General features: G+C 60.6%; 1 protein-coding gene across 4 annotated transcripts; it reads right to left on the bottom strand.

Moving 5' to 3' along the window:
* Positions 1 to 1,428: 1,428 nt before the first annotated feature.
* On the bottom strand, positions 1,429 to 14,236 carry SIPA1 (signal-induced proliferation-associated 1). 4 transcript variants are annotated; one of them, XM_063642931.1, is made up of 17 exons: positions 14,131 to 14,236; positions 10,719 to 11,488; positions 9,945 to 10,072; positions 9,683 to 9,859; positions 7,215 to 7,389; positions 6,395 to 6,498; positions 5,976 to 6,133; positions 5,691 to 5,898; positions 5,289 to 5,384; positions 4,696 to 4,970; positions 2,877 to 3,095; positions 2,685 to 2,796; positions 2,492 to 2,600; positions 2,306 to 2,407; positions 2,165 to 2,219; positions 1,876 to 1,954; positions 1,429 to 1,784 (listed from the first exon to the last, which is right to left on the bottom strand). In XM_063642931.1, the coding sequence occupies exons 2-17, from the start codon at positions 11,395 to 11,397 to the stop codon at positions 1,638 to 1,640; spliced, it is 2,823 nt and encodes a 940-aa protein (XP_063499001.1). In that variant the 5' UTR covers positions 11,398 to 11,488; positions 14,131 to 14,236; the 3' UTR covers positions 1,429 to 1,637. The 4 variants fall into 4 exon arrangements, with proteins under 4 accessions (XP_063499001.1, XP_063499002.1, XP_055112874.1 ...); XM_063642932.1 differs by lacking the exon at positions 14,131 to 14,236 and adding an exon at positions 12,298 to 14,120; XM_055256899.2 differs by having other exon boundaries at positions 5,289 to 5,898.
* Positions 14,237 to 14,349: the final 113 nt, after the last annotated feature.

The following is a 14,349-nucleotide window of genomic DNA, read 5'->3' as shown; positions in this document are numbered from 1 at the left end:
AATGACCCCATCATGCTCATGGCTCAGCAGCTCCAAGTCCTCGTATCCAACCCAGATCTCTCTCCCCTGCGCGCCAGCCCCTGGACATCTCCACTCTGACGTCCTCGAGCCTCTCAAACTCACCCTGTTCCAAATGACCTCAGCCATCCCCAGCCTGCCTCTCCTTTTCCCTGTCAGCCCTGGCCCTGCCACCTTTCAAGGGCTCCAGCCAGAAACCTGGCCACTACCGCAGATGCCGCCTCTTCCCTTAGTAACTTGCGTCCAGTCTTTCCACAAGGTCCTGGAAAATCTGCCCACTTCTCCCCACTGTCACCGCTATCACTGAGTTTAAGTCACCACTAGACCTCCCACTGGACTGCGGCTACAGCCGCCTCCCTGCAGCCAAAGAGCTCTGACATCTAGATCTCACCCCATCAATCTCCCTTCAAACATCAACCACATGACCAGATCCAAGTTTTCTGCAGACACACCCTCACTGACCAGAGCCTTCCACACTAGTCCACAACCAGGAAAAACTGGCAGTCTTGGGAACTGCTAACTCAGGATCCCTAGTGCACCTTCACAACCCTTTCTGATCCGGCTTCTTTGACCCTGGGTTCCTATGTGTGCCTTGGCTCTAGTCCAGCACGCCTCAGCCAGACTGGTCCTACCAGGATACCTCTGACGTCTCTGCCTGGTGAACTCCTACCCAACCTTCAAAACTCAGCCCTCATATTACCTCCTCCGTGAAGCCTTCCTGATCCTCAGATGCTCTGTTTCTCCGAGCCTAGCTCATCTTGCCAGCACCTAAGTTAACAGACCCAGGGCCTAGGTCTCACCATGGAGCTTCACCCAGCCTAGGGAAGGGACTGGAATAGGTATGAGATGCTGGGCAAGTCTGTCCTGTCTGGGCCTCAGGTCCAGAAAACAAAGGATTTAGACAAAGTCCCAAGTTTGGACTTGATGATGCCACTTCGGGGAAAGGCCTGGCCTCATGAGGAACAGAGAGGACCATAGACTGGTGAGGAGAGAAGTGGGTCAAGGGCTCATTTCCTCCAGGACATAGAAACAGCCCCAGTCAACTGAGGCGGAGATGCCACCGCCTCTGGCATTGGGCCCTGCAAGAAGTGGCCAGGTGGGTAGAGAGAGGACAAGGCCTGGGGGCTCAGTGGCTTCAGAGAGAAAAGTGAGGCCTGCACTGAGGCGCAGGGCCTTGTGATGCATGGCCAGGGTAGGTGTGGGGTGTGGCCACCTGCTTCCCTGCAGAACCGAATAAACGTTATGGGAGAGAAGCCAAGCAGTGGCCTGGCCTCAGGGACCCCCTCAGTGAGTGCCAGCCCATCTCTGAGCCAGTGTTCCCAGGGCCTGACCTGACTGGTCCGAGGAATTTGGCTGGGGTCTCTGGAGGCAAAACCCCTTGCCCTGCCCTGTCTTGGACACATGTTCAGACACAGACGGCAGTGGCTTTTTTACTCCCTGAAGTCCGCTTTTCTCCACAGAATATTTACAAACAGGGAAGGGGTGGAGGCCACTTCCGCCACCAAATAAGGGGCTAGGGAGGGGGGCAGTGCTAAGACGCGCCTCTGCGCAGGGAGAGTTCCTGAGGAGGGCCCAGTGTGACCACGGTGCCCTCAGGGGCCCAGGTGGTTCCAGACGGCTCAGGCCAGGTCGGCGGTGGGTGAGCCCAGCTGCTTGGAGGCCAGGAGCAGGCGTGTAGCTGCACTCTCAGACTCCGCCTGCAGCCGCCGGTTGTTGTGTCTCAGGCTCCGCACCTCCTCCTCCAGGGCCGCCCTGTCTGCCTTCTCCTGGGGTGCCAGGGAGACAGGAGTCAGAGCCGCCAGCCCCTTTCCTGGGGCAGCGCTGTGACTCCCCCCCCAAGCCCAGCCCACCCCTCACCTTCTGCAGGTCCTCCTGCAGCTTCCTGAGCATGGACTCCAAGTGAGAGACCTTCTCTGAGAGGTTCCCAGGCTCTGGCCTGAAGACATAGGGGTCAAGACTCAGCAGGACCAAGGCAGGGGGCAGTGCACCAGCTGACTCCCAGCCCCACCTAATGAGAGGGGCCCCGCTGGTCTTCTAGGCATATGTGGCAGCAGAGCCCAGGACAGAGCTCCACCCCAGCGGACAGGCACGAAGGGGGCGGGTCATGTGGGCAGGTAAAGCGGCTGTGGGGAGTTGGGGAGCTTACTCAGCATCAGACTTTGGAGTTCCCTTAGGGTCTCCGCTCTCTGGGATGGGCTGTCCTGTGGGGACAAAGGGATCAGGTGGGCAGGTCAGAAAGGGGGCAAGAGCACTGCTCAGGCTTACCGCAGCACCCTGGTGGCCTCACCCTCTCGGGACAGCGACTCCAGAATGGTGTTGCAAGTGGAGGCAATCTCCGAGATGGCCTGCCACTCGTCCTCCAGGGTCCCACTGCCCGCCTCCGACATGACTGTAGGCACAAGGAGCAGGCTGAGCTGGGGAAGCCCAGGAGCACCCCCCGACCCCTCCCCTGCTCTCCTGGGTCCAGACTCACTCCTGCTGATGGAGTTCCGCAGAGACAAGGTACGTGGCAGAAAGGAGGCCCTCAGCTCCGGGGCCGGGTTGCCCTTGTCCTCAGAGCCACTGGGACTGCCTGGCCTGTCCTGTGCCACAGAAGTGGATACAGATTCAGTGATGCCCACTGTCACCACTGTGCCATTGGGCTCCAGAGCCTGGTTTCTGCTCACCTGGGTCAGGGGTGTCTCACTGTCAGCACTGGGTACTGATGGCTTGGCTGTGGTGGCCAGGAGGAGGTCCGGGGTGGTGTTGGGCAGGACTGGGGCCTCATCCGACAGGGAGCTGGGGAGAGCAGGGGTGGCTCAGAAAGGGAAGCGGCTTTCCCAGAGGCCTGGAGGAGAGGGAAGGCCAAGAGTGTGCACCTGCGTGGTGATAGCGAGTTCTGGCTGTGCAGGAACTCAGTCCTCTCCTCGGCCAGATCCCCAGGCCCTGGAGGACTGCCACCATCTTGCAGGCACAGGTGCAGCAGCTGCTTTGTGGTGGGCAGCAGGGTCACCCCCTGGACCTCATCCTGCACAGGCTCTGGGGCCCCCCGCCGGCTGGGCTCCTGCAGCGACAGCGTGTACAGCTCTGAAAAACTCCTGTGGGTGGGGGAAGGGTCAGGCAGGACTTCCCCAGTCCCCAGCGTCCTGCATCACCAGCCCCACCCCCAGCCCCTGCCAGGCTCACTTCCAGGAGCAGGAGAGCTCCCCAGCTTCCTGACAACAGTGAAAAATGTCTGCCTGGTTAATGGCCATTTTTCCAAACCATGGTTCAAATTCCAGTGCTGCCCCTGTATATCACCAAGCAAATCACCCTGAACATAAGTTTCTGCATCTGTGAAATGGGGTTAATAGTACGAACCTCTCATAGTGTGCTGTGAGGGTTTAAATAACCCGTGTAAATTGCTTAAATCCCAAAACTACTATCTGTAGCCAAATCCAGCCTGTGCCTTTTCCTTTTCTTTTCTAAAGCAGATGTGCCAGTTTCTGTACTGTGAGCTAAGCATGGATTTTACTTTTTTTTTTTGAGATGGAATTTTGCTCTTATTGCCCAGGCTGGAGTGCAATGGCGTGATACACAGCTCATGGCAACCTGCTCCGCCTCCTGGGTTCAAGTTATTATCCTGTCTCAGCCTCCCAAGTAGCTGGGATTACAGGTGCCTGCCATCACAGCCGGCTAAATTTTGTATTTTTACTAGAGACAGGTTTCAGCATGTTGGCCAGGCTGGTCTCGAACTCCTGACCTCAGGTGAGCCACCCACCTCAGCCTCCCAAAGTGCTGGGATTACCAGCATGAGCCACCGCGCCCGGTTCGGAGTCTACATTTTTAACTAGTGGAAAAATAAAAAGATTATTTCATGATAAGTGAAAATCTCATGAAATCCAAATTTCAGTGTCTGTAAAGTTTTAGCGAGACACAGGCACATTTATTTATTCATTTACCTACGACAGAGTACCTACGGCAGAGACCAGATGGTCCAGAAAGCCCAAAATATTTATTATTTGGCCATTTACAGAAAATGTTTGCCTACCCCTAGCTTGGCACAGGAAGTTATCAATAGTGTGTAGTGTGTGTGGTGGGAGGGCAGGTGTCAATACTTAAAAAAAAAAAAAAAAGATAGTGGGGGCTGCTATTTGATCTTTTAAGCAGTGGGAGCAACGCCCTTAACTGGTCCCATTCTACGTATGAAGAAACAGGTTCAGGGCGCGGTGACTCATGCCTGTAATCCCAGAACTTTGGGAGGGCGAGGCAGGTGGATCACCTGAGGTCAGGAGTTCGAGACCAGCCTGGCCAACATGGTGAAACCCCATCTCTACTAAAACTACAAAAAATTAGCCGGCCGTGGTGGTGCATGCCTGTAATCCCAGCTACAAGGGAGGCTGAGGCAGGAGAACTGCTTGAAACCCGGGAGGCGGAGGTTGCAGTAAACCGAGATCACGCCATTGCACTCTAGCCTGGGCAACAAGAGCGAAACTTCGCCTCAAAAAAAAAGAGAGAGAAAGAGGAAGGAAGGAAGGAGAGACAGAGACAGAGACAGGGAGAGACAGGCTCAGACGGGCTAAGAGACGGGGGATTCTTTCCAGAAGGAAAGGTATCCACACTGGGTTCCTGAAACTGCTGATGGCGACCCGGGAGGCGCAGACTGCGTGGTGGCCAACTGCCGGCCCTCCCACCTCCCCGCGTCCCCGGCACCCTGACCTGCGAGGCCGGCCGCTCTCGTCGGGGGGCAGGACGGTGACGCAGACCTTGGGCGCCGAGCGCAGCAGCTGGACAGCGGCCTCGGGCCGGAGGCTGGGCAGCGTCTGGCCGCACACGCGCAGCAGACGCGCCCCGGGCCGCAGCCCCGCCGTCTCGGCGAACGTGAAGCGCTCCACGTGCGTGACGAAGCCCTCGGCGTCCACCTCGAAGCCCAGGCGGCCTTGACCGTCGCGGGGCAGCGCCAGCTCGCGGGTCTCGCAGCCACGGCTCACCAGCTGCGGGCCGGGCAGGACGAGTGGGCGGGGCTGCCGGGAGGTGGGGCCGCCCCAGCGCCCGCCCCCTGGACTGCGTACCAGGCCACACGGAACGTTCCACAGCCCCCGAGGGCCGAGTGTGCCACCGCCCGAGGGATGAAGCCCAGAAGTCGCTTACCCGAGGGCACCAGTTCCGGCCTTGCCAAGCCCCGGGTCTGGCTCTGCCCTCCTCGACTTTCCCTTCCGCAGGAGTCGGGGACAAAGGCGGCGGGAGGGAGGGGTCCAAAGCAGGCTCCGCCCCGCCGCGCGCAGGGGCGCCAGTTTCCCGCTCAGGCTCACCTGCAGGCGCGCCACCACCTCGCCCACGGCTTGGCCGGGGGACCCATCGAAGCGCAGCGTGATCGCCTCCCCGCGGCCGTGGTACAGGTCCAGCTGCTGCTCGGAGAAGGTCCAGGCCAGCACGTCGCGACAGGCGCAATTGAACACTACGCGGCCGTCGCGCGGCGCCACCAGCACCAGAGCCTCGGCCGAGATGCCCAGCAGGCAGGGCACCTCGGCGCCTTCGGGGCCGCTCGCCTGAGCCCCGGCGGCGACCCGCGCCCCGGGCGCCGCGCGCACTCCCCACACCAGTGAGCCCGCTGCCTGCAGCTCGGCGCCCGGGCCTCGAGGGGCCGCCCGGCGCCTCCCACCCAGGGAGGGCAGGCCGAAGCGTGAAGCCGAGTCCAGTGACGTAGTGGTCACCTCGTTGGTGGCCAGGTCTTGCAGGTACTGCTGGCGGGTGCGCGTGGCCATAGCGTGGAACTGGCGCGCGTGGCCGGCCGCCTGCTCGCCATTCAGCGCCTTGGCCAGCAGGAAGGCCCGGAAGTCGGTGTTGGCTGCGAAGGGGCCTCCGCCAGCAGGCAGAGCTGGCCCGAAGGCCGGGGTGTCCTGGGTGCGGCTCACGGCCACCCTGCGGGGAGGGAGGTGGTAGTGAGGGGCGGCAGGACTCCATGCCCACGGGAGACCTGTGACCACTCCGGTGCCCACCTGTAGGAGGTGTGTGGCGTGCAGGGTGCATGTGCCCGCACCACTAGGAACACGTGCTGGAAGTGCGAGCGGATGGTGGTGGGGCAGAAGGGTTTGCTGCCAGGCTCCTGGAACACGATGGTCACAATGTCGTTGCCAATGTGGCGCTTCCGCAGGAGCTAGGGTTTGGATAGTAGGGGCTCGTGATGAGGCCTTCTGTGCCCCAAACCCCTCCTCATTCAGGCAGGAGAAAGCCAAGGCACCAATGGCTCCCCCACTGCCCCTGGTGAAGACCTAGGGTGTTTGTCCTTGGGAAAGGGCTACTAGAGGGGCGGATTATTGGGGCCAACAGAGCTCCGGCCAAAGCCCAAATGTCATGGACCATGCAGGGCCCTCCATGGTTCCCGGAAGCCCCACCCCCACGCTGGTCCCCCTCACACCTGCTGCTGGTTATTAGGGGTGTAAGGCAGCATTGTGGACACGTGGAACATGATCTCGTGGTCCTGGTACGTGGTGTAGAGGGAGTGTGTGCCTGTGGAATCCGCTGTGGCCAGGGTGTTAGGGACACAGAAGGAGAAAACAAGGGGAGTCTGAGTGGCTTGAACTTGCCATTCCTGTCTGCACACAGGAGCCTCTGTGCCCCAAACAGCAGGTGGACAACCAGTCATGCCACCAACCAATGCCCAGCCAGTGAGATCCAAGGGCCTCAGCTCTGGGTGCCCCTCCTCCCCTCCCTCCACAGGCTCCAGCCCCACGCCAGAGTGAAGAGGGGTCAGGATGGGAGTTGAAATAGAATGAAGACAGAAATGAGAAGTGGTCTCAGAGGGAGGCCAGGGTCAGGTGTCCTAGGAGGACCTTGTCCAGGCCCAAGCATGTGTGGCATGCTGGGAAAGTGAAAGGCAGGCAGGGGGTGCTCAGTACAACATCTCCCGGGGTCCTGGGGCCCCTTCCACCAGGGAGGCAGGGGCACCTCTCTTCCATGAGGCTGAGCTGCTGGAATGTGTTTGGTGGAGGGGTAGTGCCCCCAAACCACTTTAGCCCCAGCTCAGGCAGTAGGGTACTTGGGCCTTGAGGGACAGTCCCAGCCCCTCTTTTCAGCCCATAGCTTGGCCCTCATAGCCCTGACGCAGATCCTTAGCTCACCCAAAGACCTCTCCAGTCCCCAGCCCCAGGATTGTATGGACAAAGGAGTGACAAGGCAATTCGTGCTCACCCCTTCAGCACAGATCTGCTCCCACCCCTCCTGCCCCTGGGCCTCACTTTTGGTGTCTAGCTGGGCCCGGTAACTCTCAAAGCCTTTGAGCCGCACCACGTCGCCCAACAAGGTGAGAAACTGCATGAAGGCCGGTCCCGCCTCCTGGTTGTTGTACATCTCCTCCTCCGAGCCCTGGCCCGCCCGGCAGTACAGGATGCCCACCTTGCGCTGGAAGCTCAGCTGTGGGTGGGAGACAGAAGGCATATGTCTCAGTCCCCTGCAGCCCCACCCCACCAACTCTTAGGGAATGGATGGGACGCTGGCCTGGGGGCTGAGCACCAGCCCTCTCTGAGCCACTTGTGTCCTTGCATGTCAGGTGAGTACAGTCTGTTGTGCTCCTCGTGCTTGGGAGGGCACAGGTAGGAAGGGATGGGAGGAGGCTGGTTCCCATGTGGCAGTAGAGAAGGTGATTCACAGAAAGGACCCTTCCAATAAACATACACATTATCATCCTCCTTATCTCAAGGCTGGACTGTCCTCTCCACCCCTGAATCCAAGGCACCCCAGCCCCTGCAGGCCTTGAACCAGGCATCACCTCTCCACCATGCTCCCGTTTCTGCGCCCTCTATTCCCGGCTCTTCCCTCTGCAGATAACTAGATAACCGTGCCCAGCTCAAGGTGCTCTGAACTCCTCCAAACAGCACAGGCTCCCCTCCAGTGGTCACTTCCTTTTTCCACAACTAAACTTGTCTGCACTCACAGTCCCCACTTCGATTTCATTCCTCCCAACCCCTTGCACCCCCCCACTCCCCATATGGCCCCCAGATGTGGCCTCATCTTGGCACCGTCTCAGCCACAGGTGGCACTGGGGATAGCTGGAAACTCACCTTGCCTAGGGCCCCAGGGAGCCCGCCCTCTTCTACCTGGGCCTCTTCTCCACCCATGCTCCTCCCCCTCCCTGGCTGCAGCAAGGATGACACCCCCATCTCTGCCTCCCATTCAGACCAGCCTACCAAACCCCAGGCCTTTTTCTCCAGCTGCCTAATGTCTCACCTTGCTGTGACTCCCCCACCCTGCTCCTCCTCCTTAAAGGCACCATTTCTGGGTGCCAAGAAGCTGGGGAATCCTAGCGCTTCACCCCTTCCAGTCAGCCACATGACTACCCAGTCCCTCCTGGACTGTCACCTCCTCTTCACCTCCACTATCGCTGCCACTGTGTCTAGCCTGGTCAACTGCAACAGGCTTCAGCCTGGCATCCCTGCCCCATACAGTCTAGTGCCCATGCTGCAGCCAGAGAGCTGCCCCTCTCAGATCTGCACTGTATCCCTCCATGGCTCCCCAGTGCCCACGGGAACAAATGCAAGCTTCTCCCCAGCCCCTCCCCAGAATCCCAACCCCAGCCACGCTGAACTGACTGCCTAATGTGCCATGCTCTCGTTCTCCAAGCCTTTGCACAAGTTATTCCTTTTGACCGGAAAACACCTGCTTATCTGGGCTTGAGCCCTTTTTGTGTTCTCCATGCTGGAAAACCCTGGCCAAGGAAGGGCTCTCATCACTACCCTTGTGGCCCAGGGAGCCCTCAGCATTCCCCTTTCAGTGTTATACTGCTCCTGTATTTCAGCAGTTCTCTGTGGGTCTCTTTCTCCCACCCAGCTGTGAGCTACTCAAGTGAAGCACCTGGTCTAGACCTGTCCCCAGCATCCAGTCTGAGGCCTGGCACCAAGAAGGTCTAAGAAATGTTTGTTGAATGACTGATGGGTTGAATGATACAGAGGAGGAGACTCAGCCAATGGGCAGCTTTCAGCATGGAGTGGGGGATGGAAGAAGCCTCCAGGAAGCTGTGAGCACCACCTTAGAGGAAACCCAGCAGGGGCTGTGGGGGAAATTGGCCAGGAATTGTGCGGGAACTGCAGGACCAGTGGGGTGAGTCAGACCAGGGCGTCCAGGGATGCAAAGATCTTTTTAAAATGCAGACTCTGGGCCGAGTGCAGTGGCTCATGCCTGCAATCCCAGCACTTTGGGAGGCCGAGGTGGGCAGATCACAAGGTCAGGAGTTCGAAACCAGCGTGGCCAACATGGTAAAACCCCGTCTCTACCAGAAATACAAAAATTAGCTGGGCATGGTGGCACGCACCTGTAATCCCAGCTACTCAGGAGGCTGAGGCAGGAGAATCGCTTGAACCCAGAAGGCAGAGGTTGCAGTGAGCTGAGATTGCACCACTGCACTCCAGCCTGGGTGACAAAGCGAGACTCCATCTCAAAATAAATAAAGTGCAGACTCGGATTCAGATGGTCTGGGGTGGGGCCCCAGAATCTGCATTTCTACATGATGTGGCTACTGCTGGTCTACAGAGCTCACTTTGAGACGCAAGGCTCCAGATGACCTCTGATGCCTTCTCTCTGAAAAGCCAGCTCTCCTGGGGTCACCACCCAACCCAGGATCAGGGTCAAGGCTAGGGGTTTGGGAGCTGGGCAGGCTGGGTTCAGACTGGGGCCAGCTGTATGGCTGGGGGCTCCGCGGCCCGCCACTCACCACTTGCTCATCCAGTGTGAGCAGCGTCCGTGGTACCTTGGGTGAAGCTGAACCCAGGCGCAGGCAGCTGGGGCTCAGCTGCGGCGCCACGTGCTCCAGAAGTTTCCTTGGGGACAGACCCCGTGGGGGCCCTGGCGGCAGCGCGTCCTCCGAGATGGTGCCACGGAGGGTCCGGAGCTGAGGAAGGGGTGTAAGGGCACTCAGGATGCATACAGGGTGTCGGGGAGGCAACCCACGTCCTGATCCCGCGATCCCGGCCTACCTGCGTGGTCCGCACGATGACGCGGTAGCTGTGCAGGGTGCCCCCTCCGTTGCCTTCCTTCTCCTCCCGCCGCAGGCTCACTGCCACCGGGCCCAGCGACTCGTCCATCCCGAAGAAGTTCTGGTGTTCTGGGGGACCGCGCCGAAGAAAACGATTGGTCCCGCCCTCTGGCAGCCCCGCCCCCGCTCGACCACGCGCATCACTAAGCCCCGCCCTAGGCTTCATCTCACCACCAAATGCTGACCCTAGACTAAGTCCCGCCCCTCTGTAGCCCCAAGCTCAATATCTTGATCTCAACCCTGACCCAGAGGTGGACCCAGACCTAGACCTAGACCCACGCGGCCGGCTCCCAGGCCTAAATCCTGCCTTGGCCCCGCCCACCACGCCCTCATTCTCCCGTCTGTCCTGGAGTCCTCTCTCCGCAGTGCTGGTGAGAACAGGGTTCACGGATGCAGGGATTTGAGGCCTGAGTTTTCACCCCACGGAAAAGCCCATAGGGAATCTCTCCCCAACCTGGCAGTTTGAACCAGATGGAGGATGAACCAGTATGGAGGCAGAGGGACCAGCCCTGGCTGGGGTGAGGGGCCAGGGATTAGCCTTAAGAAGGTGGTTGAAAGTGGGTCCAGGAGGACCCCAGCTCAGCTCTTGAGGCCTCCCAGGGCCAGGGACTTTACAGGAAATGGACAGTTCATGAGCCCTACTGTGTGCACTGCAGGTGACAGGGACCTCTTCTTCAGCCCCCCTCCTCCCCTCCCTGGAACTGCCTTTCCTCACCTTTGCCATAGAAGTACTTGCGGTAGTAGCCAGCACCCAGGTCTGCGTGCTCCAGGCTGTAGGCCGAGGTTCGGTTCTGTGGCTCCTCCAGGATGGACACGGCCGCGTTGGGCAGTGCAGGGGGCACAGGTGGGGATGCTGGTCCACCCAGGCCTAGCTCACCCTCACCCCCGAGCTCACACACAAAGCCAGGTGCCCCATGCAGCAGGTCCGAGCTGGCAGCCTGGTCCTCGGCTGAAGCCAGGGTCCCAGAGCTGGCCTCTGAGTGGCTCCCCGTCCCCTGAGACCTCGGAGCCCAATCAAAGAGCAGGCTTTGCACGTCATAGTGGGCAAACCATCGAGGCTCAAGCACTGGCGGGAAGGCAGGCTCTGGTTCCTCTGCTGGCAGCCCCAGCAATGCCAGCGGGTCAGTGAAGAGCCGGGTGGAAGTGGCTGCAGGGCGGCTGGCCTCTTCGTGGCTGTGGGCACGGGCACGGGGGCTGGCTGGCGTAGGGGGCCTGGCCTCGCCTGCATCGCTGCCGCTGCGCAGGAGCGGGCCCCGGACTGGCCTCGGCTCAAAGGTGTGCGGTGTCAGCGGGGGCCTTGCTGGCTGGCGCAGCTTGCGGGCAAAGAGGTCATCCGTGGATGCAGGGGCCATGCCCCGCCGAGGGCTCCCCACACCGCCGGCCCACATGGGCATGTTCTGTGGGCCTGACTCTCCGGGGGCTGGGCCGCATTGGCAGGCACGGGTGTTTGGTGCCCAGCCTGAGGTTGCGGCAGCAGTTCCTGCCCTGAAGGAGGAGGGGGCTGCTCAGAGGGGCCTGGGCAGAAAACAGGAACCCAGGCCCCCAGCCTGGTCCTCCACCACCCGTGTTGGCTTCCGGCCCCATCCGAGACCATCAAAGCTGCTTCCGCTTTCCAGGCCACTTCCTTGTCTGCCTAGGGCTGAGGTTTCCAGCCCCCTCCCCAGCTTTGCTGGGCAGGGCTAGAGGCTGGGCTGTTGGGTCTTGGTCCTGAGGGTCCTGGAGCCTGGGCAGCCCTGGGGCTGCCAGGGTCCCCCAATTGCCACCCACCCACCTTAGCTTTGGCCTGGGCCCAGAGTAAGGGTCCCACCAGGACCTAGCCCAACTGGACAGATGACTTGTATTGGCTGGGACGGGAAACCCAGGGGCCACTGGTGGCTGGGTCCTGCCCACTTAACAAAGGGAGGACGTCCTGTCCCCAGAGACCTTCCTCCCTGTCCCTCCCACTTCCTTCAGGGTCCCTGGAGAGCTGATCACCCAGAGAGGTCTGATCTCAGTGCCCTGGACCTCAAGGCCTCAATACCATAAGGACACATGGGTTCCCAGGAGGGCAGCGGCAGGGCAGCAGGAATGGCAAGAGGACTTCCTTCAGCACAGGAAGTAGCCCCAACTGTGGGCCCAGCCCTCTGCCAGGCCCCCACATCCTGAGGAAGGTGCTGGGGTCACAGCAGCTGTCATGGGACCCCAGTCACCCTGGCCTGAAGGACAGGCCAGCTCACCTTCTTGCAGGCTACTGTGCCCACGCTTGGGGGCAAGAGGAGTCACAATGACAGGGACCCATAGGGACCTCTGCCTACCTGGTCTTACTGATGCAGACAGGGAGGTCTGAACCCCATGTGACAGATGGTCAGATGAGGTCCAGAGGAGACGCTCTTGCCTGAAGCAATTCCGTGTCAGAGCTAGGATGTGAGCCTGGGTCTGTCCATCTCCAGGCCCTAAGCAGGGCTGCACCTGCCCACTGCTGTCTGTGTGCTTAGGTGTTGCGGGGGTGGGTGTTGGGCTGAGGTTCAAGGTCTCACAGGATGCAAGATTGAGACACCCAAAGCCCCAGGGACGTGCTAAGTGCGGAAATGTGACGCCAGAGGCAGGTGCAAATGGTGGTGTGAGAACTTGAGGGAAGCCACGCCCAGGCAAGCCCTGGATGGAGTAGGCAGTGAGGACAGGGAGCTGGGGAACCTCCACTGGGGGTACAGGCATCTAATGGTGGGTCTTCATGCAGCATCCAGCGACATCATGCGGGCTGGGCCGGAGGGGGATAGAGGAGGGGCTCCACACACCCCTCGTCTGGGGCTTCCAGAACCAAGCAAGGGTCGGCTCCCCAGCCCAGGTGACTTCTACCTTGATTTCTCCTGAATAAACTCCCATGCTGACCTTGAGCCTCTGTTTTCTCATCTCTAAAATGGGGTTAACTGGCTGGGTGCGGTGGCTCAGGCCTGTAATCCCAGCACTTTGGGAGGCCAAGGCGGGGGGATCACCTGAGGTCAGGAGTTCAAGACCAGCCTAGCCAACATGGTGAAAGCCTGTCTCTACTAAAAATATAAAAATTAGCCGGGTGTGGTGGTGCGCACCTGTAGTCCCAGCTACTCAGGAGGCTGAGGCAGGAGAATCACTTAAACCTGGGAGGCAGAGGTTGCAGTGAGCCGAGATTGCACCACTGCACTCCAGCCTGCAGGACAGAGCGAGACTGTCTCAAAAAAAAAAAAAAAAAAAGAGTTTAACTATTTATGTCCCCTCCCAAGGCTGCTGAGAGACTGAGAAGAGTGAGGTGAGTGTCACTAGCGATCTGTGTGTGTGACGGGTGTAGCCCCTGGCTCCGTGAGCCAAGCTCTGGGCACATCCAGCGCTCGGGCATGGGCTATAGTGTGTGAAGGAGTAGGAGGGCATGAGGGAGGGGGTCTGTGCAAGCCCTGCTCGGTGTGGGCTGAGCTCTACACGCTTGGAAGTGAGATCTGTGCATGTGTGCACCCAGCCTGTGCGCTGCCTCTTGCTGTGGCCCAGTGCCAGGCTCTGGCGCTGCCTTGAGGGGTGTTCTTGGGCTCTGCCCCCCACCCTGAAGCTTCACACAGGGCCCATTGAGGCCAGGACATTCCTCTGGGCCTGTGTCACTAGGGGTGGGGGGAAAGGGCCGGCCCCGCCCCCACAGATCCGGAAGGCCTGGCTGCCCCAGGAGGAGGAGCTGGCCACTTCCCAGCACATCTGGAGGTCATGACCCCATTTCGGCTGCCAGGGGGCGCGACAGATGTTTCCTCCCAGGCCAGGCCAGGGACTGGGGTGGAGGCCGCCTAAGAGGCGCCTCAGAATAAGGGGGAGCCCCGCACACACTTGCAGTGTTGAGGGGGAGGGGGTCACAGCGCCGCCACCAGGAGTCAGGAGCCGCCGCCTCCACTCACCGGCTGGCTGGCCAGGCTAAGCCGTCACACAGAGAAAAAGTAGGAACGGCTGGTCAGAGACAGGGGGCTGGACATACTGACTCGGGACTGAGCTGGAGCCCGGAGGGAAGTTGGGAGGGTGCTGGCGGCGAACGTGGCGAGGACCCCACTCCCATACACATCACCCGGGCCCACGGCTAGGTCACCTCTCCCCTGTCGGGCCCGACAGCAGTGCCTCCCGTCCCCTGCTCCCGCCAGTACCTCTGGGGCTCCCGCCCAGCCGCCGCCGCCCGCGCTGGGGTCCCGCTGCCGCTCTCCCGCTACCGCTCCCGGCGCCGGCTCCGCCTGGGGGCGGGGCTATGCTGGGAGGCGGGGCCATGCTGGGAGGCGGGGCCGGCCGGGAGCCGTCCGCGGCGGGAAGCGCACCAGCGGGAATTCCAGGCCTGGCGGCGGCGAGCACCGACCAGTGCTGATTCTAAG

This window comes from Symphalangus syndactylus, chromosome 1 (genome assembly GCF_028878055.3).
Source record: "Symphalangus syndactylus isolate Jambi chromosome 1, NHGRI_mSymSyn1-v2.1_pri, whole genome shotgun sequence".
Lineage (NCBI taxonomy): Eukaryota > Metazoa > Chordata > Mammalia > Primates > Hylobatidae > Symphalangus > Symphalangus syndactylus.
This window is presented reverse-complemented; position numbering and strand designations above follow the sequence as displayed.

Bases quoted from the DNA above. Each gene is read 5' to 3' on its own strand.
- SIPA1 (XM_055256899.2), bottom strand. From the start codon at position 11,397: ATGCCCATGTGGGCCGGCGGTGTGGGGAGCCCTCGGCGGGGCATGGCC. The intron at 4,971-5,288 runs GTGAGCCTGAGC...CCCGGCCCGCAG, and splicing joins AGGTGGTGGCGCGCCTGCAG to CTGGTGAGCCGTGGCTGCGA. The intron at 3,096-4,695 runs GTCAGGGTGCCG...CCCCACCCACAG, and splicing joins GAGAGCGGCCGGCCTCGCAG to GAGTTTTTCAGAGCTGTACA.